Raw genomic sequence first — 25,009 nt, 5'->3', positions numbered from 1 at the left:
GATCCCACACACATTGCTAAAATTTGAATATACCAGCAGGGTTAATAAGACAATGTCTATAAAAACTGCAAATCATATAAAGTGCCAATATTTTCATATTAGGCTACATGTTATAGTCAGAAAATCTCCCTTTAGGATCACATATACACAGTAGCGGGTGAAGATTATTCTCTGCCTTCACTGTAAATGTAGAGGCGCAGTGTGTATTAGGTTGTTATGTACCTGCTCCTTAGCGCTCATCAGCTTAGCTTCCAGGTCTCTCCTTTCTCTCAAGACCTTCTGCTTTTCTTCATACTCCTCCTCCAGCTGCACCTCAATTTGCTTGAGCTACACACAATAACAATAAAAGGCCATTATGGTCTTTGTGAAGTGAGTGTGTGCACAAGAGTCAATCCAATTATTTACCATAATTTCAGACATAGAAACACATTCCATAAATATGTCTTTATGCAGTTCCGAGCAACTTCAAGTGTCAATCAGAGACTCGGCAGTGAGTTGAAGGGTAATTATGGGATGTACTGTATTGGTTAAGTGGAGAGGAGGAAAGGTGAACCATACGTGAGAAAAATAAAAGAGGACGTCCATGAATTATACATTAATACAAGACTCAATGAGTTCAGCTTATCTGCACCTCCACGGCAAAGACACTCCACAAAAGCACAGCCGCTATCTGCGGCGAGAAGCCGCGCTGGATGTACTTAACAACCCTGAATGAACATTTTTATTCGACACATGGCTGAATATGTCTTGTTTATTTATGTTGTACTGGAGGTGAAACGAGTTCTGCATAAAACCAAACATCAGCAATTAAAATTTTTAAAATGGAACAAACTTGCCATTCTGAAGGCGTTCGGCTTTAATCTGTTTCAAAGTTTGAGTTAAGGAGTGCTGGCTGGAGGTTTGCACCGAGTTTATTACACATAACGTAATGAATCTAACATCATTTAAAAAAAAAGATGAATTTAATGTGCTCCAAGTCTACGCTTGAGAAATAAAATAACGTAGGTAATATACAGTTTGTAATCGAAATGCCTCACAGATAACTGTAATTAAATAACTTTAAAATAAATGATTGCAAGCATATAGTTGTTATTGGCCTGTGGTTTGTTGAACGTTTCGTACCTTCTTGCTGCAGGACTGCCTGATCTCCTCCACTTCGTCTTCCTTGCTCTCGATCTCCTTTGAGTGCGTCTGTCTCAATCTCTCCATTTCCATTTCCAGACGGAGCTTGGCCTGCAGGTCACAACATCAACACCTCAGCGCATGCAAATCCACACCTTCAGTGTCACGATGCACAAAATGTGCATACAGATGTGTATGTAAAACAGATCGTTGTGTGGGCCAATAAATCGTTTCTAGTAATTATTATAATGTATACAGACTGTGAGTATTGACAGTTTCTTCATAACGACACATCAGCGCCATATTATGCGTGACAGGTGAAAATCTGTGCATGCACAATGTGCAAGCAATAATCCAATAAACACCAGCCAACTAAATACAATAAATAATTTTACGTGATTTATGGTTATCCAAAAATACAAAATGTTGTGAGGGTGAGGTAAGGATCTGGGATAGCTGGTAAAAATTATAACTAGTTTTTTATAAAAAATGTCTACAATTTATAAATCTATAAGATATAATCCATAGTAAGAAGTTTACAGTTATAAATCTATAGTATAAAGATACATAGTTTATAAATCCAATTTAAAATGTATATATAGTTTATAAGTCTATCAGAAGTGTACAGTTATAAGTCAATAGTATATAGAACCTTGTATATAAATCAATAGTAAAATGTGCATAGTATACAAGTCTATAGTAAGATGTGCATGATATATACGTCTATAGTATGATGTATATAGTCTATGAGAAGTCTACTGTTTATAAATCTAGTGTATTTAATCTAGTTAAGTTACTGTATAAATCTATACTTGGAAGTCTACAGTTTATAGTCCTATTGTTTATAAGCTATAGTAAGTCTATAGTAGCAAGTCTATAGTAAAAAAGTCTTTAGTGTATGAGTTTATAGCAAGAAGTCTATAACATCCTCATATAAACTACCATATAAACTAACTGCTATAATTTACCTGCTCCAGCATCTGAATGGTACCCGCCTGCTCGTCAAGCTCCTCCTCCTGATCTTTGACCTTTGCCTCAAGGTCTCGCAGCTGCTTTTTAACCTTGGCCAACGATGCCTCGTCCTTCGACTCCTGTGAGTTCAGATCTTGAAGCTCCGCCTCCATCTGCTCCAGCTTCAGATTGACAGCGCATATCTCCAGATCCTTATCCTGAGAGGGCAGAGGAAATCATGTACGTCACAGCTGGGTGAAGCCTGTGAGAGCAAAATATCAAAGCAGCTGACGATATAAGGGAGGTTACTGACCTCCAGTTGCTGTCTGAGACTGAACACCTCCCCTGTCAGCACATCCTTCTCTCTGCTGAGTTTCTCCCGCTGGGTCCTCTCTCTCTGCACCTCCTCCTGCGACTGGGTCTGCTCGGAGTCAAACCTGCACATATTACACACAGAATTTCAATCTCAAGAAAAAGGAAACTTAGATTTATGTACAGAAACCTGAAATGATGCTTTGCTGATCTAAGCTGTCAACAGAAAGTCTGGCTTTACCGTTACTTTTGACTAAACAAAAAGAGAAACATTAAATCACAAATACATAACTTTAAAATAAAACCTACCTGCTTTTTCTGAAATACCCAAGCATAGCGGAGTGTTGTAATATGGTAAAACACATCTAAGCCTTACCGTATTTTGTATGACGTGCATGTCAGGAGGGGCATTAGGGGAAGCTTTCTGATTGGGTTAACTCTTAAGTGGGAAACAATGTGGGGGGGGGGTGTTTGTGGGGCAAACCAGTTCTTTCTTTTCCATCATTTCCTAGATCCCTCTCCCCTCTCCCCCCTCCACTCTCCCTGTTTTCCTCAGAGGCCCTGTTATGATCCCATAACTGAGTCTTATGCAACTCTCGCTGTAAATCCAAGGCCCACACTGAGATGGAGTGTTTCTCTAAGCCCCTCCCCTCGACTGAATCGGCCCTGTTGCAGCTGGCTGATCATTACATTTAAAGTGGACTTTCACACAGTCTCCGCCTGTTTATTCAGCCTAGAGAAGCTTAGCGACTGTAACTTCACGCATTAACCGCCAGCCCTCTGCTTACGGCCTGCCGCTCCAAGTAATGGAAGTCATGCAGCTTTATTCAGGGCTATCTCAACCCTGCCAGGAGAGGCAATGGGTAGTGGTACCGGTTTAATATCGGGACCTGTTTTGAAGGTTCACCAGTGTGTGAGTTATTGTACACCAGACAGTGGTGTTTAAGGGAACATTGATATATAAACCATTCAAATGTATTAAAAATGATTTTAAAAAAATGCAAGGAAAAATGAAATGATATGAGCATAAATAATAATATTTTTCAGTTTGATGTACAATTTTAAACCAATGAGATTTTACTCACGAGTTTGGTGGTAGAATAAAAAAGGATCTAAAGACTGACTAGATGTTATGTCATGCTGTTGACTGTTACGGCCACAGCTGCTCAAAACAAAATCAGATCAACACGGAGAGATTTCTCACTTGTCACATTTATCACATAACGCCTGGTTGGGATAAAGTGCCACCTGATCTCCAACTCATACGTAAACTCACAGCTGACGCTACATCTCATAGGACGTAATTACCTATTTCTCGAAATCTACAGCTCATTCATCATAATCTAGGGGGACTCACTTGCGTTGTTTCTTCTCCAGGTCATGGTTGCGGCTCTGCTGACCCTCCAGGTGAAGTTTGGTGTCCTGCAGCTCTGCTGTCAGTTTCTGGCATTTCTTCTTCAGCTGCTGCGCCACACGCTGAACTTCCTCATTGTCCGCCTGCAGGTCTGCCAGCTGCACACGCACAGAAATGCACACGGATTCTCAATGAGTCTGTACAGATGCATTTGTCAATCTAAATCCAAACCAGCGTGCATCTTTTCTTGTCTAGATTTGTGCGTTTCACTAAGTACATACGTGTTTGAGACAGCACATGCTGTTGTGTTATTCAGCATTGACAGTTTGAGTCTTTATGATGTATGGTACAGAACACAGAGGGCATTTGCACAGCGATGTAGGCAAATAAATATATCATAGATTCCGGCCACTGTTTGAGGGCATGTCACATATTTAAGACAGAAACAAAAAAGATAAAAACCTATATCAACGAACGGCAGCTAAATAAATAAATAAAAGCAACCGCATAACCTTTACACTACCTATATCATTTATCAATGGATTGTGTCTCACATTACCCCCATATTTATATATCTGTTCACATAAACCAGAAGACGATAAAATATTGTGTCTGTGTTTGTCCAACTGGCCTAGTATGAAAGAATAAAGTCAAACATTTGCAAAGGTGTCAAAAGATGAAAACATGATCAGAGCTATTAGCATTAAAGTGTGAAACTAATTTGTTTGTTTGAGTCCCTACCTTTCTCTCTAGCTGCCTCTTGTTTTGCTGTTCCAACTCTAGTTTATCGTCAAACTCTTGTTGGAGTCTCTTCTTGGTGAACTCGATTTCTCTGATGGCTCGCTCATACTTCAGTCTCCATTCTCCTCCTGCACACACGTACACAGATAATCACAGATTTAATGGCTACCATTTTATACGACCTCTCGAAAAGAAAGACTAGAATGTCTTGCTTGTGAGCACAGATTGAACCCTGGACTGTCGAATGTGAAAACTACAATCTTGATGATTGTGGCCAACATGAAAAATGTCAAATGAATTCACCAAATAATATCTGATCAGCTGCTCACAGAAGGTGTCTACTGTGTATATTTCATAGCAAAATTTTCATCTAACTTTAAAAATATAAACGTAAAATGCATCTACGGGAAAAAATAAGAGGCATTTCTAGATGTATTGTGGCCATGCCAGTGCAGTGAATTCTTACAAAAATCAAACCTTAGGAGTGACAAAGTCATCCAACAGCAATGTGAAAGACTGTGACAGCATGACAGTAAAAATTGAGGTTATCACATAACATTTTTTTTTTTTTAAAATACAGAGCACATTTACTGAAACAATACATTCATTTGAAATTTGGAAGAAATATTGTTAGTAGTTCACAGAAAGAAAAAAAGATAATTTAACCTAAACACATACCTATCAACATTAAGTTAAGGAAAACTGAAAATAATTTTGAAACGTTCTCTTAATATTTTCAGCAGCTATATATTATAGTGTATTTCCGCAAATATAGGAGTGAAAGAAATGTATCAGTGGATAAAGAAAGGTGAAAGTTTCTCGGACCATAAATGCCGTCACATACCATTCCTTCAGATGGCAATGTTTCTTTCAAAACACCTACACAGTTTAAAAATCAATACAGATCTATAAAAGCTCTAGATATGAGAGATGTCAGGTGTCCAAAGCCATGACATCAGTGAAAGAGAACGTAATTACTGAGAAAAGGACTAAATTAAACATTCATGCCTAAGAATTAAACCTCCGAGATTAACTGTGTGACGTTAAGGACAGAGATGAGAACAAGCCATCACCTGTCTGACATGTACATTAAAATGAGCCCTATTCATAAATCTTGTTAATACTGCAATAAAACGGCAATACGGAGCACGATCTCCATCAGACGTAATGGAGACCAAGTTCACCACCAATAGCGTGAGACATGACAGCGATAGAGAAAGGGAATGCAAAGTGAGAAACGCATAACAAGAAATTGGAACAACATTGTCGGGATCACTTGAAGAGCCATTTTTCCAGCTGGTGAACCATAAATCATTGACAACCAATCACAATCCAATTTAAAAGGATCATGCATAATATTTTCACCAGATAAATGTTCATGGGATGATAATGTGTGACTCATTCTTTTGATCTAGTTCTTATAAATAAACTGGTTGAACTGCAAATCAGGCCTGAGTAATTTCTTCACAAATCAGACCAATGTGGTCGCCACAGTTTTTGAGGTAAAAGCTCAATGAATTGGTTTTTACGGTCATGTACCGAAATGAGAAAATAGAGAGAAAGTGGGTGAGCGAGACAGCTTGTTTTCTGTGCCCCCCGTCATTTCCATATAAACAGTTTAATGAGAAGCAGCAGCTCTGATGCCACAGATTATTTTCTCATTTATCTGGAGGAGCCACGCTGAGGACGTACAGCGCACCTGAAGCTCTGCTCACACTCCTGGAATCCTCTCAGATGACCCTTCAATTCCACCCTAATGATGGAGGGGATGTCTGATAGTTCGGAGTCTCTGCTCTAAGCCCAGCCATCATTGCGGGATCTATTCACTCAGATCCCTTTATACGTCAGAGAATTCCAAACTTTTAGGGGCTAGAGGCAGCAGCACCAAAGTAAAAAGGATTGTTTGGATCTGATATGTTCCGAATAGAGCTAGCAAACAATTAGTATGCAGTAAAGCAGTACATTACACATAGTAGGAAACAACTGACAGTTGTATTTGTTAACATTAGTAAATGCATTACATTACGACATTAACTACAATTTTACTAATTTTCTTTGTTATAAAAGGCACATTTTGACAAACGTAGTACAGTAGGTAGTCCATGTACTACATGCTATAGATAACATATTTGCATAGTGTACACTTACTATACAGGATATATTCTTTGACCATTCTGACCGGGGACTATTCCAGAAAGCAGGTTGCGTAACATACCTGGGTCTATGATTTGTAACCTTTTGAAATTAAATAATCTTCAAAATAAAATAATGTGAGCTGTTCTTAATAAATGATTATTTGTTTACATTGACTACTTTACATACTTTTGATAAGGTTTATTATTAAATAGGCAAAAAAGAATTTGATGGATGCATAAATAGTGTGTACAACTTACATTTCTTGTAACTTCAGAACAATTTATGAAGCATTTGTATCTTATTACTCTTCTGCACTAACTAGGTAATATTTGATGCATCTCAGGGCAGTTGTGGTGGAGATAGACTTATAACCCAAAGGTTGCATGTTCGATTCCCAGTCTGCTAGGCCTGATTCCCAGTACAAGTTGTATTAGTTATTACTTTAAGGCATAGTGTTTACACATTAAATTTCCCTTTATCACTTAAATTCAGGTACATAATAAATGACATCAAAATACTTTTTTTGTAGTTTTATAATATCTGTATTTCCTATAAATGTTTGTCTGATTCTCAGCCTCTACAGGATTAAAAGCCCTTTGTCAAATGACAATTTGCAAACAAAGATAAAAGAAAAAAAAATCAAATGTATGTGAATTTGAAAGGGATAAAGGCTACATGACATATTTGACATATGAACAGACCTAACATTTTAAAACTCTACCTCTGTCACAGCAGACCTCCAAATGAATCATGCTCAGTGTAGTGTACTGAAAAGCATTACACAAGTTTTTCCAAAATGATAATAACTGTAGCAGTTTCTACAATTAGTCTCCATTATGACTACATCAGCAACTGTTGAAAATAAAGCTGATAGAATACAAAGTCAGTTTCAGAAAACCAAATAAAGGTAAAATAAATGTAAGGAACATACAGAGAATTAACCAAAAATATGTTTAGCAATGTTATTAGCAATGTTATCAAATACATATAACAGTACACAACACAATTTTGGTAAAAAATCATGGTAGACATGTTAAAAAAAAAGTTGCAAACACCTCAACAAGTCTACACTTTATGTAACAAAGATAGCCGTGATGAACATATATTTAAAATATTTCAGTATTAAATAGTTATATTTTATTTAATTAAATAATTAATTTACAGCGTCAAAATAAATAAAAAACTTCATGTCGTACCTGTTTATTAACTCGTGAGGTTGATTAAACTTACACTTCAAACGTGTTCAGGAACCGACATACCCCGAGTAAGCAAGGTTTAGATTTACCAAACCAGAGTTCAGGGTTTAGCTGAAGGTAAGTTAACCCTGCTTTCCAGAATACCCCCCAGAAAGAGATGGCACAAACTCACCGGTGTCATCATCATCCATTTCCCCGTTGAGCTCCGATGCGCGTATGAGCCGTGCCTCCATCACTTCCATCTCCATGGACTCCATCTGCTTCTTCATAGCATCGAATTTGGCCTGAAACATACACACAACACATCAACTCTCAGTTCTTCGGGGAAATACTGAGAACATCTGCTCAGACAGGCAACTCTGAGCCTAAGAGATGCATAACAACACACAACACACCAGGAAATAGAGATAAATACCTGCATTTTCCCCTCTTTCTCACACACACACACACACACACACACACACACACAATCTGTTCATACCTATGCACTTGTGGAGACATTTATGAGACAACACAATTTTAAATTTCAAAATTAACACCTTAACCATCATAAAACACAGCGCACACAAATCTTGAGTAAAATCATTTAAAATGACACCAAACTACCTTTAACAATGCTTTTCTGTTTTACATGAAATAAAAAAGATATTTTCCATCGGTTTGCTATCTTGGATTTGGTTGTTCCCTCGCAATGCATTCTGGGATTGCTTTCTACGTCAAGAATACATGTGATGCCACCACAGAACATCACTAACACAATTAACTCTTGTTTTATTTCTATGCGTCCATACACTGAAGATATTTGATACAAGAAAACACAATTTGAACACGGCCGATGCTCTGCTGCATGGACAACTGCACTGTCTCTGCATTTACTAAAAAAATCCATTTCAGGCATGAGGAGTTTCCTTATAGAAAACCATTAAGTCAAAACTCTAGCTGTGTGGAGAAGTATATGTATGTGTGTGGTACCTGCAGATCTTTCATGTCTTTCTCTAGCCTCAGTCTCTCAGAGGTCTCAGACTCCAGGAGCTGCGATGCAGACTCGCCTGTATTTCTCTCATCGGCGAGCTCTGAGGACAGTTCTGTGATCTGAAATTCATGACATGCAGGCGTGAAACTTGTGTGCAACACGGAGCAGGCGTGCTCGATGCTGTTTTGTACGGTATGATCTCATTTCAAATGTACATACTTCACATACATATCATCATGCATATTTCAAACAGGGTTGTTTGGTAACATTGTGACCGCTTATAAAGTCTGGCTGTGGGATTGCATGAATGTTCACGTGAATGGAGAAAGTGTGTATTTTTTTAAATGTGATCTGATGCAATACTTACAATAATGTACATGGTAATAAATATTCATAACAGGCTGTAGACCAAAAACGTGGATGGTTGTTGATCATTTTGTTCAAAAATATGTGCATCAATATGCTTCTTCTGAGAAACAACTACTATTCAGTTGTTTGGCAATGGGTTCTGGCTCAAAGTCAGCCTTCCAATTCATCCCAAATGTGTTAGTAGGGATCAGGACTTGGCTTTGTGCAGGTCATTCCAGTTCTTCCGCACCAGACACAGTAAAACATATTTTACAGACCTCAATTTGTGTATATTGTCACGTTGGAGCATTTAAATTGGGGATTTGGAATTTACAGAATTGTGTAAGAAAATGTGAGATTCGTCTTCACCAAATGTATTGAAATCAAAGACGGAGATGTAAACATACTTTTGCCGATGTTTTGTGTTTTTAAACGGTTTATCATGGCAGTATAACTTATTTGAATTGATTGTTTATTAAATTGGAATCGAATGTGAATTTAAAGTGAAGTTAATTACAAACCTTGCTTTCCAGTCGGTCGCTATTGAGTCTTAACTCATTCCTCTCCTTCTCCACTTTCTCCTGCTTCAACTTGAGCTGCTGTATTTCCTCCTGAGACAGGCAGTCAGAGGAACAAAATGAAAAACACAAAGACATAGAGACACATCCACCAACAGAAGAATAAACTCAGATGATCACAGTGACATAAAGACAGATAACCATAAATAGCACACTATGTGTAAGTAATATTAGAAACACAATGACAGAGAGGAAGAAAATATGCCCAGATTTGAAGCCCAGTCACTCTATTACCAAAAACACTTCTCCAAACTTTGCTAACTTGAGGAAACTCAAACAGCCAATGGGTTACAGCTCCGCAGGCTGTTTATGCAGAAGAGAAAGTGACACTGTTTTTTCTTTAAGGCAGGCAGGCTGTTTGGAGGCAGCGTCAGTAGCCGTCTGTTTCTCGCAGGAGCATGCATGGCTACACAGCGCTCAGCTGGAAGCGGCCCAGCGGACGGAACGCACACAAAAACATGTGGCCCAACGCACAAACTTTGTGACTTGTTAGTGCAGCTCCCCTGCAGGGAGCACGGATGTTTTTGATCCGACAGGCTACATAAGTAATGTATTCATACGCACAGCCCTGCCACTCAGCACACACACACGACTCATCACAAACACTCGGATTGAGTCAAAGCCAAAGAGACTGTAATCAAAGAGACGGGCGTATTGGGTGCGACCGAGAGCTGCAGCTGAATTCGAGTGGGACCCCTGGGGTAGAAAGACTGGGAGCATTAAAAAGCCAAGCAGATGGGCTTTAAATTTTGCTGTAGTATTGTCAAAAGGCAACACCTGTACATGACATGCTGATTTAGAGAATTTGAAGTGGTTTGTGAGGACGGGTAACCTCGGAGGAAGAGAAAGAGAGAGAGTGAAGCAGGTGAGAGATGATAGGAGATGCATGCTTACGTCTTTTCCGCGGATCTGCTCTTCCGTGAGCTGCACCTCAATGAGAGGACGGACAGTGGTGAAAACCTTCCACCATGGCCATCCCTTCACCCCCCGGTTTTTCTTGATGTTCTTCTGGATGCAGCGGATCGCCAAGTCCTGTATCTGAAAGGCCATAGAGACATGCAAATTTATTCCAATCTCATATCTCAGTTTTAGTTTTGGTGCTCAGGACTTATCAAGTGAAAAGGATACTCCAGCCAAAAATGAAAATCCTGTCATGAATTGCTCAGCCACTGGTCGTTCCAGACATGCATACATTTCTTTGTTCGGTTGAACACAAAGAGAGATATTTGGGAATAATGTTAGCAACCAACAGTTCTGAAGCACCATTGACTGCCATAGTAGAACTTTTTTTTTTTTTGTGGTTCTGTTAAATGTAGGAAAACAAACCGTTCTGGGGCACTTTTGACTACCATTAAATTTTTTCCTACTATGGCAGTCAATGGTGCTTCAGAATTGTTGGTGCTAACATTGTTCGGTTGAGAACAAAAATAGATATTTTGGAATAAAGACATTTATAAATGTTTGGAACAACTAGAGGGTGAGTAATTCATGACAGAATTTTCATTTTTGGGTGGAGTATCCCTTTAAGTGTTTTCTGTTATGGTCAGTGATTAGACCAGTGATATGGTCATAGTGATTGTTTTGGTTTTTTAGACTTAAGTACACTTTACATTTCTAAAAGATATATTTTCTTGATAAAATAAGTTAACTGTAATTAATTTATTATTAGTATTTGTATTATTATTATTACTGTTATTAATAATACTTCTAATAGAAAATGACAAATATGACTAAGAGCTTTGCATATTTATGTATTTATTATCATCATCAACATTCTTCTTCCTTTTATTATTCATAATAATACTAATAATAATAACATGTAAAGTTATAAAAGCTTTTATGATTGGTCTTATTTTGATGAGGTGCAGAAAGCTTAAACCAAGCAGAGCCTGTATGGACAACAGCAGGCCTGTTTTTGAAGACCTCGCTGTCAAAGAGCATTCCCTAGTGAAACCTTCTATGAATGGGTTCCTTTCATCTCCACTGGATGGTCTACACTGGAGTCTACTATAAGCCCAGGGGGCCGGACTCTCTATTCTATCAGACGGAAATTACTACAGCTTACATATCACCCTCAGCAATATAGCTATTGATGGAGTCAATCACGAGCAGAAAAACCTCAACCACAAACACATTTTCTTCAATGAGACCATTAGAAAGGGATTTTGGCGTCGTACCAACTCCCTAGAAATACAGCTAGAAGGAAAAGACCCAAGCTCCTTTGAGTAATTCAATTAAACTTCAATACTACTTGGCAGCTGATTTAAAGCCTGCATACGATTTACTTGCCGCAGAAACAGGGATATTTCAAATAATAAAGGATTATCTGCAAACCCAATTAGACAGGCCGAATTCAGCACATAAACGTGTTGGCGAGTCGGCGTGCGTCGGGTTAGAGCAATGTCTAATTTGTCACAGCAAGGGAGCTTTGAGGCAGCAACGAACAGAGATGGCTTGTGCCTGACATATGCACCGCAGCTCATTTGACACGCTTGGACCACAACAAACAGCCATCTAAACAGCTTGTAAGAGAGACCGAAATCAGGAAGAAATTCCTAATTAAACGGGGCGTCTGGAGGAAATGGTGCCTTTGAGCCCGAAGCCTGGCAGGAGCATCCGAACGTCACGAATGAACGGATGCGACTCTGAGGTGCCGTAAACAAGGTTAGCTGCAGCCTCTCCAACAGGTGTCTTCTGTTTCCAGTCAGGTGCGTGGAGTAAATCTAAACACAGATCCGGAGGCTTGAACGCACAGCTTGCGGGTTGGACGTGCTAGCAAACATGTGCACGTGTTCTCGGGCACCTGATCACACTTTGTGCAATATCTTGTGTCTTAAGGCGGTAATTAGACACGAGACTGGAATTCAGTCAAATTCCCAGCTCCCTCTAGTGTCGTTTTTGCTTGATGTCAAAGGAACCAGGGGAGGACCAGTCCAGTGTGCTTCAAAGGAGCCCACGTGGAGTTGAATCTGTGTTCATATGCTCCCCCCTTCCGAGAGTAACAGGAGAGAAATCATGGGGGAATTAGAGCTTTGAAAATACTCTTCTTAGGTAGTCTAAAACTGGAACAGACTTCAAGGTGCCGAGATCCCTCAATTATCGATTTGTAAGAGAAACAAGAAAATTGATTTTTCAACGTGGCAACTGTGGTTTGGGAGAGGAAGTCAAGTCTCACGTGTCTGTCTCCCAGGGAGGCTGTAATGACTCTGCACTCCATGTTTTGACATTGTTAAATACGTCCTTAAGAACTTCAGTAGCATAAATTACTCTGGTATGTCCTTCCACTTTCAGCTGACTACAACTAAATCAATCTAAACAATCAGATTTGAGCTTGTCAGATCGAGAAAAACGTTGCCTTTTTAAGCATGAAATAGCATCAGACTATGTGGGGTCCTTTGGTAACATTTGAGACGTATGTATAGGAAAAAAGCTGAGGGTTCTGACATGTGCTTGACAAAAGATTCAGCTTGACTAAAAGAAAGAAGTCCTTTGGAGACAGGTATCTTTGATTTGAGTCGTGAAGACAAGGCCTCTTGTGAGGGACAATCATTGTACAGAAAGCTGAAATTACCAGTGAGCCCTTCAACAAACAACAAGACCCAAGACCTCAAAGAGGTCAAACAAACCTAAGAAACACAAGACATAGTGAGGTACATATATTTACAGCAACGTCTACAAAACAACTCGCCTACAAATCACAGTTACAGTTTTGCCCTGTATAGGTCAAACAAACTCCAAGCAGGCTTTAAGGGAAGAAAACACAAACCCTACCGATATCTTGACGATACCAACGACAGCCTAAAAAGAAAAAAGCTCATTCAAACAGCTACAGCTTCTTTTACTTACAGTGCAACATCCAGACAACAGTGTTGACTCTGTCAAGAGCTCTGTGGTAAACCGACAACAAAGTTTCGCCAAGGAAACACTCTTGAGTTTGTGTGCTACTGTGAAAGGGGAAGAGGATGTTGATGAAGCTGTAATGCCAAGACAGCTGACCACCCGAGGGCCAACGGCAGCGCGAGGAGTTCAGTCTCCAGTAAGAGCTCTCCTCCTTTCACATGAACTCTTTGTAAGCTAAAGGCTGCTCGTAGAGAGAGAGAGAGAGAGAGAGAGAGAGAGAGAGAGAGAGAGACATGGGCAACTACAGCTGTCATGATGATGACATTTGGGCTGACAATTAACAAACTCAAACTAAATTATTAACTTTGCAAATTTTATGTGTGGCTTTTTAACAACTCATGCACAATTCTATATGGGCAATATTTCTATTGCCAAAACACTATATTAAATCTGTCATCTATACCTTTTTTGGTTAAAAATAAACAAATCAAGTTAATTAGCATGTATCAGTCTCTCTTTGCCAGAAATTCATAATGGTGAGCTTATAATAATACTGATTTACTGTATAAATTAGGATGTCGGGTTGGATTTAGCAGGTAATGTCAGTTGTTCTTCAAGATGTAAGGATATAATACTAATCTGCAACTTTGTTTTAAACAGAAATGGCGATAGGGAGGCAAACATTACGGATTGCACACTATTGTTTTAGTAATGTAATTTAAAGAATTGTCACAATAATACATCATTTGAAATCCCTTCTTTGAGGACTTTACGCTTCAAAAAGGTGTCATTTTTCTGGGATCTTCTGACATAAATATAATGAAACGTGTTTTATTTACCGTAGAATAAGCTATTTCTACCTACGTACACCACGGGTCCCCATAAATGGAATTTGCCATGTTGTTTCTACAGTAGCCCTAAACGGACAAACTGCTCTACAGAGCATGTTTTGTAAATATGTTATCTACTTGGCTAATAAACGTTCTTAGTTCTGTGTCAGCCACCGTAGTGCTTCAAAAGGGAGGGGTGGATGCCTCACCACTAAATTTCACAAACTGGACCTTTAATGGCATTTCCATATCTACCTAAATTCATTATTTAGATTAAAACAACGTGTTTAGAATTGAAAGTGCTCGACAAACACAGTTATCTCATATAATTGTAATCAGGCCAACAGGCAACTGTAGAAGTGATTCTCAGTAAGTCAGCCAATCCCACTGAGGCAGACTGAATGTGAGAGTAAGAGAGCTGAACAAAGGATCAGGGATTCAAAGGAAGAAAGAAAGACAGAAGTGAATAAAAGAGAACGACGCGGGGGCAGGACATTGAAACGGAGGAAACGGAAGGGCTTAAACCCAGAAGAGAGACCGAGTGAGTGGCAAAACAGAAATTAATGGACAGAGAGGGCACGGGCGAGAGTGGAGGGCACGCGGTGGCAGAAGAATCGATAGGCCTTTGATGGAGGCCAGCGGGGCAGGTGGCTTTTTTCCCCCAGAGGTGTGCTGATTGGATTGAATGCTATCTATCACCCAAGGCCAGAGCCAAAGCGCTTTACTCAAGACAGCAATGACATTCTGATGAACTCAGGGACAAACTTCATGACGAATGGAAAGCGCTCACCAAGAGAGGGACTGCAGCATAAATACTAAACATCTCCACTAAAATGTGACACAAAAGGTTAACCAAGTCAGAAACTAATATAATTACACGCTCCATACGAGTTCTCTTTGATCGGGGAAGCAGGACTTACCTTCCTCTTCTTAAAGGCTTGTCGTGCCAGATAGCCCCTGCAGGCAGCCTGAAACAAGGTGATATTGCGTCTGGTCTGGATGTCTCTCTGCTCCTCCAGTTTAGCCAAAACACCTGCCCTGAAAAACACCTGCACACAGAGCACAGCTATCAGATGTACGCAAACAAATTATTTCACATTTGTGAAAAAACTGAATTAGTATTTTACTAAAATTTCATTTTTTTTAATGTAGTCATACTATACATTTTTCATTCTTGAGGGTAAAAGTTCAGCAGGCAAAACTTGGCTAAACCCCTTTTCATGCTCTGTTTACTGTCATTATCCGCTCTGTGGTATATGTGTTAGACCGAGTTCGATGAACACTTCATGGTCCTTCCCCCATTACAGCTTTTAATCAGAGAAAAACGAAGGAAGCGGATGTCCTGCTTTTTCAGACTAAGATTTATCTCTCTGGATACGGTGTAATTGCATTAGCATTCTATTAGTTTAAAAGATGGATTCATATAGATGAACAGAATCTTAATTAAAACATCAGTGGATTGCCAGCATACCTGACAATTCGCACGATGGATAGAGAGAGATAGATAGAGAGAGATAGAGAGATGATAGATGGATAGATAGATGGATGGATAGAGAGAGACAGAGGTGTTTCGTGTAAAAGAAAGTCACATTATAAATTAAATAAAGTACTATTATTAACTGTAATATTTATAAAAAAAAATATTATAATGTCTGCATTAATTCTTTATTTGTGACCCAGTTCCCTGAAAACCCAGCCAAAGTCATCTTTTAGTGATCAAACTTTAACGCTTTGATTCCGTTCTTAATTTGATGTCAAATTGGTTTGATTGCTCATTGACAGACCTTATTTCATTCATTTTCATACAGAAAAATGTATTTAATAACCTTAAAAACTGTCAATTCTATATCAAGTTCTATGTACAACAAAAAACTGTAAAGAAAATGTTTGGCTATTAATCGTTTTTTAAATTTTGTTTAAAATATAATACTATCGTATCAAGAACCCAAAATGCTGTATCTTATCAATTCTTGAGTGTATCCGAGTGTATCATTGCATCTCTAAGAGAGAGAGATATTGAGAGAAAGTGAAAGAGAGTGAAATTGGGGCTGACGATCCAATGCTACAATTACTCCACATTGGAGGCAATGGCAACAAATGTCTCCTGATTGAGCCTTTATCCAAAGCTACTCGGCAGCATAATCTTCCTTTTCACATCGAAGGCAGCCAGAGCCTTTCAGTGATATAGAGGCTCGCTTATTGTAATTACATGAGGCAATCTCTCTATAGGACCTACAAGCATCAGATCATGAGGGAGAATGGAGTATTATGAAATCATTCCATATTCACGCTCAGTTTGACAGCGCTCAGACCCTGTGGCATTGAGCAAGCAAGCCTACGGTGCCGCAAATACAAATAAAAGAGGATACATTAACTCCCCACGACCCAAATTAGAACATCGGGGCTGAGCTGACCCAGCTGCTAACACAGATATACACACATCCCAACGCACACACTTATCTGCTTTCAGGCAGGTGTAATATAAGAGTGGGACCTCTCCATCTCAGGAGAGCAGCAAGGGAAAATTGAGTTTCATTTCTCAATGTCAGTGAAGATGTGCTACAAAAAAAGACCCGATATCACCCGAGCAAGTACTTCGTTCTAGGTTCTCTCGAGTCACACCACAACTACATTATCCACAGCATCACAGAGCATACGCAACATGCTACTCTAGAGAACTACATCATCCTCTGAGACTCCACACTCTGTTTGAGCCGTGCTTCTGTTTTTCAAGACGATGACGATACTGTTCAGAAATGTCTCTGCTGTGTGTGGATGCTGGGATGTGCTTATTAGCCAAGTCGCCCCATGACATTCATCCAGCCATAAGGTTGTTCAGCTGGGGCCTGTGATTGGCTCATTCTTTCCTCACGAGACCACAAAAGGTCAGTTGAGTGGAAAGGTTCTTTCAGGGGGGTCAAATGGTGCCGTTACCCATGGAGACCAAGAGAATGACATTCCTTGCAAAGAAAAGGGGGAATAATTGGTGACGGAGGAGTGCAAAGAGAGGAGCTTGTGTTTAAGTCTGTGGGAGAGTGTGTGATTTAGATGATGTTTTGTACTGAGGTGGCAACTGTACAAAGACGGTTTTCAGAAAGTAGTGGACACAGTTCAAGTTTGGTTAGATCTCATTTGCTTGCAAATCAGGAGAATTGTGTGTCAAAAATTGTAAAGACCCAAAATGAAATCAGTGTGTTGACACTGTTCTTGAGGGTTCTATCTTTTTAAAAGAGCCAGATGATCAGACTTAGACCGCTGGGCCCCTCTCCCTCTTTCCTGGCAAAGTAGGGTTGCTCTCATAAAAACGAACGTCTTGCCTAGGCTGCTATACCCACTGCAAATGATCCCCATCTTATTATCCAGCAAAGTTATTAAGGTGCTAGAAGGCTGGCATCACACTTGCAGGTGGTTGCAAGCTGGCGCAACTGTTATCCAGCCTCGATTTGGCTTGACGTTGAATCCTCTCAGTCAAAGTCTCCCTAGCTGAATTGACTGTTTATGAACAATCCTGTTAAAAAACATTGCTCTAACCCTATTACTCTCAGTACCATTATAGCTTGGTGATCCATTCGCTATATAGAAGGCCGGGCTCAGTGATAACCCGGACTTCCTGCCAGGCTGTAAGGACCAGGGCTTTAAAGTGTAGAGCACCCAAGGGCTGAAGAAAATAGGTGATTTATTCAATGGCCAGATTTGACTATCCTTACAGCAGTTGCAACAGCAATTTGGTTTATTTAATCAAGGTGACTTCTACAGATATTTACAAATAACAGAGATTTCATAGTTAAAGACACCACCTTAATGTCTAATAACACCACTTTATGTGTGGAGAAGGCCCTGTCTCTACAGATTAGTAAGAAATGCATCATTGTACAGATCACTGACAGTAAACACAGGACACTTTTCAATATAATGACTTTTGCTGCTAGAAAGAACATCCTACTCTTCTGGATCAAGAATCCTGCTCCGACAAAAAGAATCATGGCACCACATTGTTATGGACTGTGTTCCCAGTGAATACATCACTTCACTCCAAAATTGATACTTTCTATAAGGTATGGGACCCTTACTTGCAGCATATTGGGCCCACGCTGTCATCCTTCTTGCTTCGTGGACTAGATATGCCCAAAATCTCCAATTCTGATTCCATGGGGTCTAAATAACTCTCTATCAAACTGATTTTCATAACTGCATTTAATTCTACCCCCTGACTGAATCTCCATACATCATCTGCATTCCAAAATGATGTCTGTCAACAAAGCATTTGTGTAATTCTTGGAAGCGGTCTTCCTCATTCCCATTCACATATTCAGCTATTTATCAGAATGTCATTATTTTGGCTCACCCTGCCAACTGCTGTTCTTTGTCTGAAAGCACAATATCTTGCTGCGCTGATCGGTGTTTCTAGTGAATTATCGGCGTGTGCCAAGCCAAAGAACACAAAACAAAGAAAGCCACCGCCTGCCAGAATCAATCGCTCCTGTGCACAAGTTGCACAGGAAAAAGAAGATCACGATTTTGCTTTAATCATACAAAGTGCGGGGAAAGCACCTTCTGACTGGCGCAAAGTTATGCCTGCTAGTTCTAGGGAGAAAACGCAGAATAATTGTCTTTCTCGCTCCGGCACGCCCGCCAATGAGGCCTGCCAAGAGTGGCAGCCATGTCCCATCTGCACCCTTGCATTCTGGGTAAAGCGTTGTCACAGAGCAGCGAGTGTTTCACGTCGGGAGAGGAGACGACGAGTCCTTTTGGCCAAAGCCCACCCTGCCACACTTTCGTCCAGATGTGAGCACAGTGGCAAAGCGGATTAAAGTCTGTCTGTGTCTAAGAGGTGTAGAAGAACCGAACGTTTCGCCAATCTAAATGGAAATCGTGCCATCTGGTTGGAACTGATCCTCGTGGCTTAGGCCGAATGTGTATGCCACAAAGTGATTCAGTGCACTGATCCATGACACTATGTGAGATTTTTTTTACTTTTTAGGGTTCAATTAATAACACATTTGTGTTTGGTATTTCAGCACAGACAGAAATGGCATCTTAGTCCATAGCCGCTTATTTACTCGTTGACCCTATAATGACATTTCTGCCATAATAAACTCACCCTCACACCGCCCTAGGTGTACATGTCTTCTGGTGAACACATTTGGAGTACAAAATATCCAAATCCTGGCTGTTCCTGGCTTTGAATTGCAAGTGAATGGAGATCCAGTAATCAAAACATGTCTAAACAATATATGCACTTTTTAGAGTGGGTCATTGGGTCTCGATTTACTTGCATTACGAAGCCAGGAACATCTAAGATTTGGATATTCTTACTTCAAATCTATTATTCTGGGGTGAACTATAACTTTAAGACAATGTACTTTCAGCACAAACACGTCTCCGTTCTATTGTGAACTAGGCTTATCATACATTGCAATCTCACTGTACTTCACAATACTTGGCAACATTGGCTTGATGCTATTGATGTTAACCATGTTAATGTTATTCCCTCTCATCAAAAATAGGCATAATTGTAATTTCAACTGTAAGAGACGCTTGTGAACATTTTCTATTGATCTCTGCAGCAGTTTATCATCAAATGTTGACCAAATGATGGCAGAGCATTATGACTGGGCATCAATCCAACTGCCCAGTGTATATTTGCAAATGCACTTGCATAATTCCAGTAATTCAAGCTGGCATTAAAACTACGCGGACAGCTCACGCATATAAACATAACTCTCAGAGGAGATCTTTAATTCCTTGTAAATTTCCCCCATAAGAGTAATTAAATATTTAATGTCAGATGCAATTCAACAAGAATCAGATTAAACCTCTGTGGGCAAAAGGTCATTGTATTTAAAGATTATTTTTAAGGTTTACTACGACAAGGGTTTCATGGGCGTGTGTTTGTGTGACATAATACTTACCCTGCTCAAGCCCATGTGATAGCTGCTTTTTTCCAACTCAAGAGACTCCAGAAGCTCTTCTACAGCCTGCAACACACACACACACAAAACCATGAGACAGACATAAAGACCTAGTGTGCTCTCCGCCTCAGTGCACAAAGAAACAGCCCTGAAGAGCTTCATGAGGACTGCATGCTGACAGAATCGTGCTCTCCCTGCAAAAGCTGACCCGCCTTGGGAAAACTGGGTCACAAACAACTGTCTTAATGTCTGATCTCTCTCCTCCATTCACCTAAAAGGGCTTTCTTCCTGACAGGATGGCAGGCAAATAACAACGTGGTAGGGGATTATAAAAAATCTCAGTGGATTGTTGAATAATGACTCGAGTTTGAGCTAAAAGCATTGGGAGATATTGAGTGCGCTGATGGGTGAAAAGGTTCAGTGGAGAGCGACCAGTCAAAGGCCACGTCTCGGCAACGACATATAGATCACAAGGCTGAAGGGGGATCCACTGATGTTTAGCTAACAAAACAAGATCTCGGAAAAACACAGCTAAAGCAACCTGTGAATGAATAATCATACATTTCTTTTAGGCAATAATTCAAAACACTCAGGTATTTTGAGGTATTTTTGTAGGCCAAGCTGGAAGTTAGCACCGCATTGTTTCCCTCGACCAAAAACCCATGCATTTTTCCCGTAGACTTTTGGAGGATCGTAAAAAGTAAGATCTGTGATTAACAAAGATCTATGATGTTTACACGTTTTGTCTATCAAGATAATCTTCACAAAACGGCATCTATTACTGTTGAAGCCTAAATACAATTGAAGTAAAGTAAAGCAGAAGTAAAAAGCTAACATAAGCTTATAAACAGACTACACTACGGTCACTCGATATCAACCACCACCAAGCCTTTGACAACCTTTTCGAACTTTATTAAAAAGGTATTTCCTGGTAAGCATATCCATCCACTTTTTTTGATATTTGTGTCCAAATTGCATTATATGTGAGATATCTATCTTTGATGACATCTACCGTCCCCGCCAAAGGAAGCAGTCGCTTTTAGAAACTTGTTAGCAACCGCCATTTTTAAGACACAATAAAGCTACAAAAATGCCGAACTGGTGTGTTTTACAGTATGTCACAGGTTAAAACAAATTAACACAGTATCGTTAATTTTGGTGTTTTAGTATCATGGTTATTTATGATACCGATACAAAATAGTGTTATTGTAATACAAAATAGTGATTTGGCTGTTTTCAATTGTGGCATGTTCAAGTACATACAAAATACACACATGCACATTAAGTTCACAGTAGGCCATTACGATCTTCACCATAATAAAAGCCTGAGTGATTGTAGTCTCAATAACAGAAAGGGGGATCAGTGATGGGACAGGATGCTGCTGATAGAGTCGTCACTCTGGACTCTGATTAAAACCTTTATTGCCCTGTCACCAGACCAGCGCTGAGATTAAGGGGAAAAAGATGTGTTGTACAGCCCATTAATCAACAACACAGCTCTCTGCCCTCAGCACTGTCATAATCAATTACATGGGAGAACAGCTCGGAAAGGAGGAGCCAAACAGAGCTCAGAGCCGAACAACGCACAAACACACACATAGCAGGCTTACCCGCCGCTCATCTGTTACGATGTAGTTCCGCCCATGTTTCTTCGTCAGGTGGGGGGTCAGTACGTCAAAGCGACGGCGAAACTCGGAGAAGACCAGATGATCAGGATAACCTTGAGGAAGAGGACAGTCAAACGACAGGAAGTGAGGGATGTGTGTTCAACAGAGAGATTATACCATCGGTCAGTCACTTATCTTGAGAAGGTTTTCCAGATAAGACAGGAGAAAATGACTCAGGGTTTTTTGGCTATGAAATGTTCCATTAAAATGTTTTAGAAAACTTTAAAAGGTCAACAAAAACAACAAGATGAGAAAAATCTAACCTGTCTGGAAAAAGGGATACTTGCCTTCAAACGTGGTTCTTCGTAGACAAATAAAGGTCACGTATCAACAAATGATGTCACCGTTTTTTGCCTTAATATTTTGTGCTGCTTACCTTGGCGATAGATTCGGAGAGCGTCGAGCAGTTTGGATCCACGGAGCTGTGCCCGGAGCAAGCAAACGTCTAGTTGCATGAGGCCTGTCTCACAGCTCTCCCCATGAGCGTCTGTTTCTCCAGAGCGAGGTGACGGTCCTCCCAGCACCTTCAAATCGCCGGTCAGAGCTTCTGCTTTGGGCAACAGGCAATGCACAAAGTGCACCCTGGACCTCCTTACTGTGTCTATCAGCGCGTCCTACAAGATAACAAACAAAATACTATTGGAATCTTGTGTTGTACATTACAAAGGGAGCTAAGAACACCCTTGCATTCTGATCCCATCAAGAACGTTTATAATATGGTAACTTTCATAGTTTATTCACCCTCATGTCATTCCAAGCCTGTATGACTTTATTTGTTGGGTGAACTATCACTATGAGACTTTCTAAGTCACGCATTTAATTCTGAACACATGTAATTTTCCAACATCCGTAGTACTGACCACTTGTAGTTTAATCTGAATGCAGAGGGACTTCTTTTTGACAGCGGCCACGCCAGTGGTGAAGGTCTTTCTCATGCTTGTGGCCCTACGTAGTGCCAACTGTGAGCCGCCCTCAAGTCCGGCGATGGAGCCTGATAAAACTGTGCCCCCCGCTGAACGGCCCATAAACAATCCACTGATATTCTTTCTGCAGACAAGATGTATATACAAAATGAGTCATTATTCTGTCAATGCCTCCCTTAGCATTCTGGAGTGTCTACTACTCGTCTAGTTTATATACCAGAAGCCTATGACAGGTATCGGAAGATACTGCTGAATCTTACTTCTGAGAATCATGCAGGAGAATGGCAGCATTCTGAGAGGCGGGGTTTTGTTTGGCATGGCTCAACCAGCCCCGAGCATCATACTCCACCCAGTCAGTGCCGTGGCTGTGACCCAACAGAAAGTGATGCAGCTTCTCGCTCTTCAGCAGCAGGGAGGGGCCTGTTGGAAGACATTTGCATACATAAACCTCTATGTTGCTGCACGTGTGGGTGTGTGGCTACTGTATGTGTAGGAGATGTAATGAGTTCTGACCTTTGCTGTCTCCCTCAGCAGGGCTGTAATAAGTGAACAGTCTTTCCAGCAAAGTTTCCTCAGAGCCTCCGGGCTGTAGAGCTTCCTCCTCCATCAGCCACAGCAGCCCCCTCGCCTCATCTGTCCTGGCCAGAGTCCGTACCTTAACCACACAAATGATTTTGGATGGTATAAACAAAACTTTGCTTCTGACTTGCGTTCATGCAATACAGATATTCCTCAAAGTCCAGACACACGTATGTTAAAGGTCCAGTGTGTGAAATTTAGCGGCATCTAGCGATGAGGTAGCCAGGTCACTCCACACCTCAACCTTCCCTTTCGAAGCACTATGGCAGCTCTCACAGGGCTAAAGATGTCGTCACGTTTTCGCTTTCTTAAGGAGATAACTTATTTACGAAATGCGCTCTGTAGAGCAGTTTGTCCGTTTAGGGCTTCTGTAGAAACAACATGGCGAATTCCGTGAAAGGGGACCGCGGTGTATGTAGATAGAAATAGCTCATTCTAAGGTAATAAACACACAACGCTTCATTATGTCCAAGAGAGTCTATTAAGTGACCTAATTAATGTGCAGTGTAAGCACAACAAGCTCCGTCTCTCTCAATAACTTTGTTTATTCACAACTCAAGCCTCATTCTTACATCAAGACAGCGCATTGTTTCATTTACTTTCCTTTTTATATTTCGATAATGACCTCAAACACAACATTTCTCATTACATGAAAGCAATTACTATCCTTTATAGAATAAGAGAGGATGAGCTATAACTCTTGGGCTCCTCATTAAAGCCCTGGATGAAGCGAGTGCTGCACAGGCAGGCATTTTTAAACCTTACACTCTGTCGGTCTACTTAAGCAATTAATAGCAGTAATGGCTTCTTCTTCGCTCGACATTACAGTGCTGACACATCGCAGGAACTGATGAATAACTGGGCGGAAAAAGAATTCGCAGCAATTATGGAGGCTTATGAACATGCTGCATGTGTGTCTTTGAATATTACTTTTTGCATGTATTACAGTTTCTTTGCGTTGTTTCTCTGCTAATTCCATCAAAGACAGAAACGGGCCAATTAAATCATCTGGGTGTTTTAACATGTAGTTTAATGTGCTTAATTTTTAAAGACTATGTTTGACGATGTGTTTTTTAATCTGTTTTTTAGCTACAAATAAAAAAGAATAGAAAAAACTACAGATTTTATGACTGTACTGGCATACAAGTTGGTATTTCTACTTCAGGCGCTGGTCTTTGGCGATTTTTACAGCAGAGGCAACTGATGGGTAAACATATAAATATTATGAAAATGTTTAGTATGCATTACATACTCAGATGACTGCATACATGAACGTAATTACAACACAAGGAACCAATGCAACACGTTTTGTTATCAGCAGGGCTTAAAAGATGCTGAACACCGTGACTGAGGATGACAACGGCAACAACATAAACAAACGTTGCAAAGACCCAATAACCATTAATAGTTTTAATGTAATTTAAATAAAATAAAATGTTATTATAAATTAATATTCTTATAAATTAAATCTAAAATAAATTGTTAAATTATAAGAAAACACGGACCAGAAGTTAACTTTGCACCAGGGATGTGCATCCAATGCAACC

At 40.1% G+C, this 25,009-nt stretch overlaps 1 protein-coding gene across 5 annotated transcripts in view; it reads right to left on the bottom strand.

The window, feature by feature from the left end:
* Positions 1–25,009, bottom strand: part of LOC306908966 (unconventional myosin-XVIIIa-like) — an 88,652-nt gene that overhangs the window by 21,085 nt on the left and 42,558 nt on the right. For all 5 annotated transcript variants that reach the window (XM_079482270.1, XM_079482272.1, XM_079482271.1 and 2 more), the window contains 17 exons: positions 23,397–23,538; positions 23,144–23,303; positions 22,821–23,007; positions 22,337–22,574; positions 21,904–22,013; positions 20,294–20,359; positions 15,302–15,430; positions 10,606–10,749; positions 9,655–9,744; positions 8,785–8,904; positions 7,985–8,096; positions 4,481–4,608; positions 3,743–3,897; positions 2,387–2,510; positions 2,091–2,291; positions 1,123–1,233; positions 223–327 (listed from right to left, as the gene is read on the bottom strand). In XM_079482270.1, coding sequence (XP_079338396.1) covers positions 223–327; positions 1,123–1,233; positions 2,091–2,291; positions 2,387–2,510; positions 3,743–3,897; positions 4,481–4,608; positions 7,985–8,096; positions 8,785–8,904; positions 9,655–9,744; positions 10,606–10,749; positions 15,302–15,430; positions 20,294–20,359; positions 21,904–22,013; positions 22,337–22,574; positions 22,821–23,007; positions 23,144–23,303; positions 23,397–23,538 — 2,322 coding nt within the window. The remainder of the gene's footprint in view (positions 1–222; positions 328–1,122; positions 1,234–2,090; positions 2,292–2,386; positions 2,511–3,742; positions 3,898–4,480; positions 4,609–7,984; positions 8,097–8,784; positions 8,905–9,654; positions 9,745–10,605; positions 10,750–15,301; positions 15,431–20,293; positions 20,360–21,903; positions 22,014–22,336; positions 22,575–22,820; positions 23,008–23,143; positions 23,304–23,396; positions 23,539–25,009) is intronic.

This window comes from Barbatula barbatula (genome assembly GCF_947034865.1).
Source record: "Barbatula barbatula genome assembly, chromosome: 19".
In the NCBI taxonomy this organism is placed as follows: domain Eukaryota; kingdom Metazoa; phylum Chordata; class Actinopteri; order Cypriniformes; family Nemacheilidae; genus Barbatula; species Barbatula barbatula.
The sequence above is the reverse complement of the archived record's forward strand: the minus strand, read 5'-3'. Positions and strand labels throughout refer to the sequence as shown.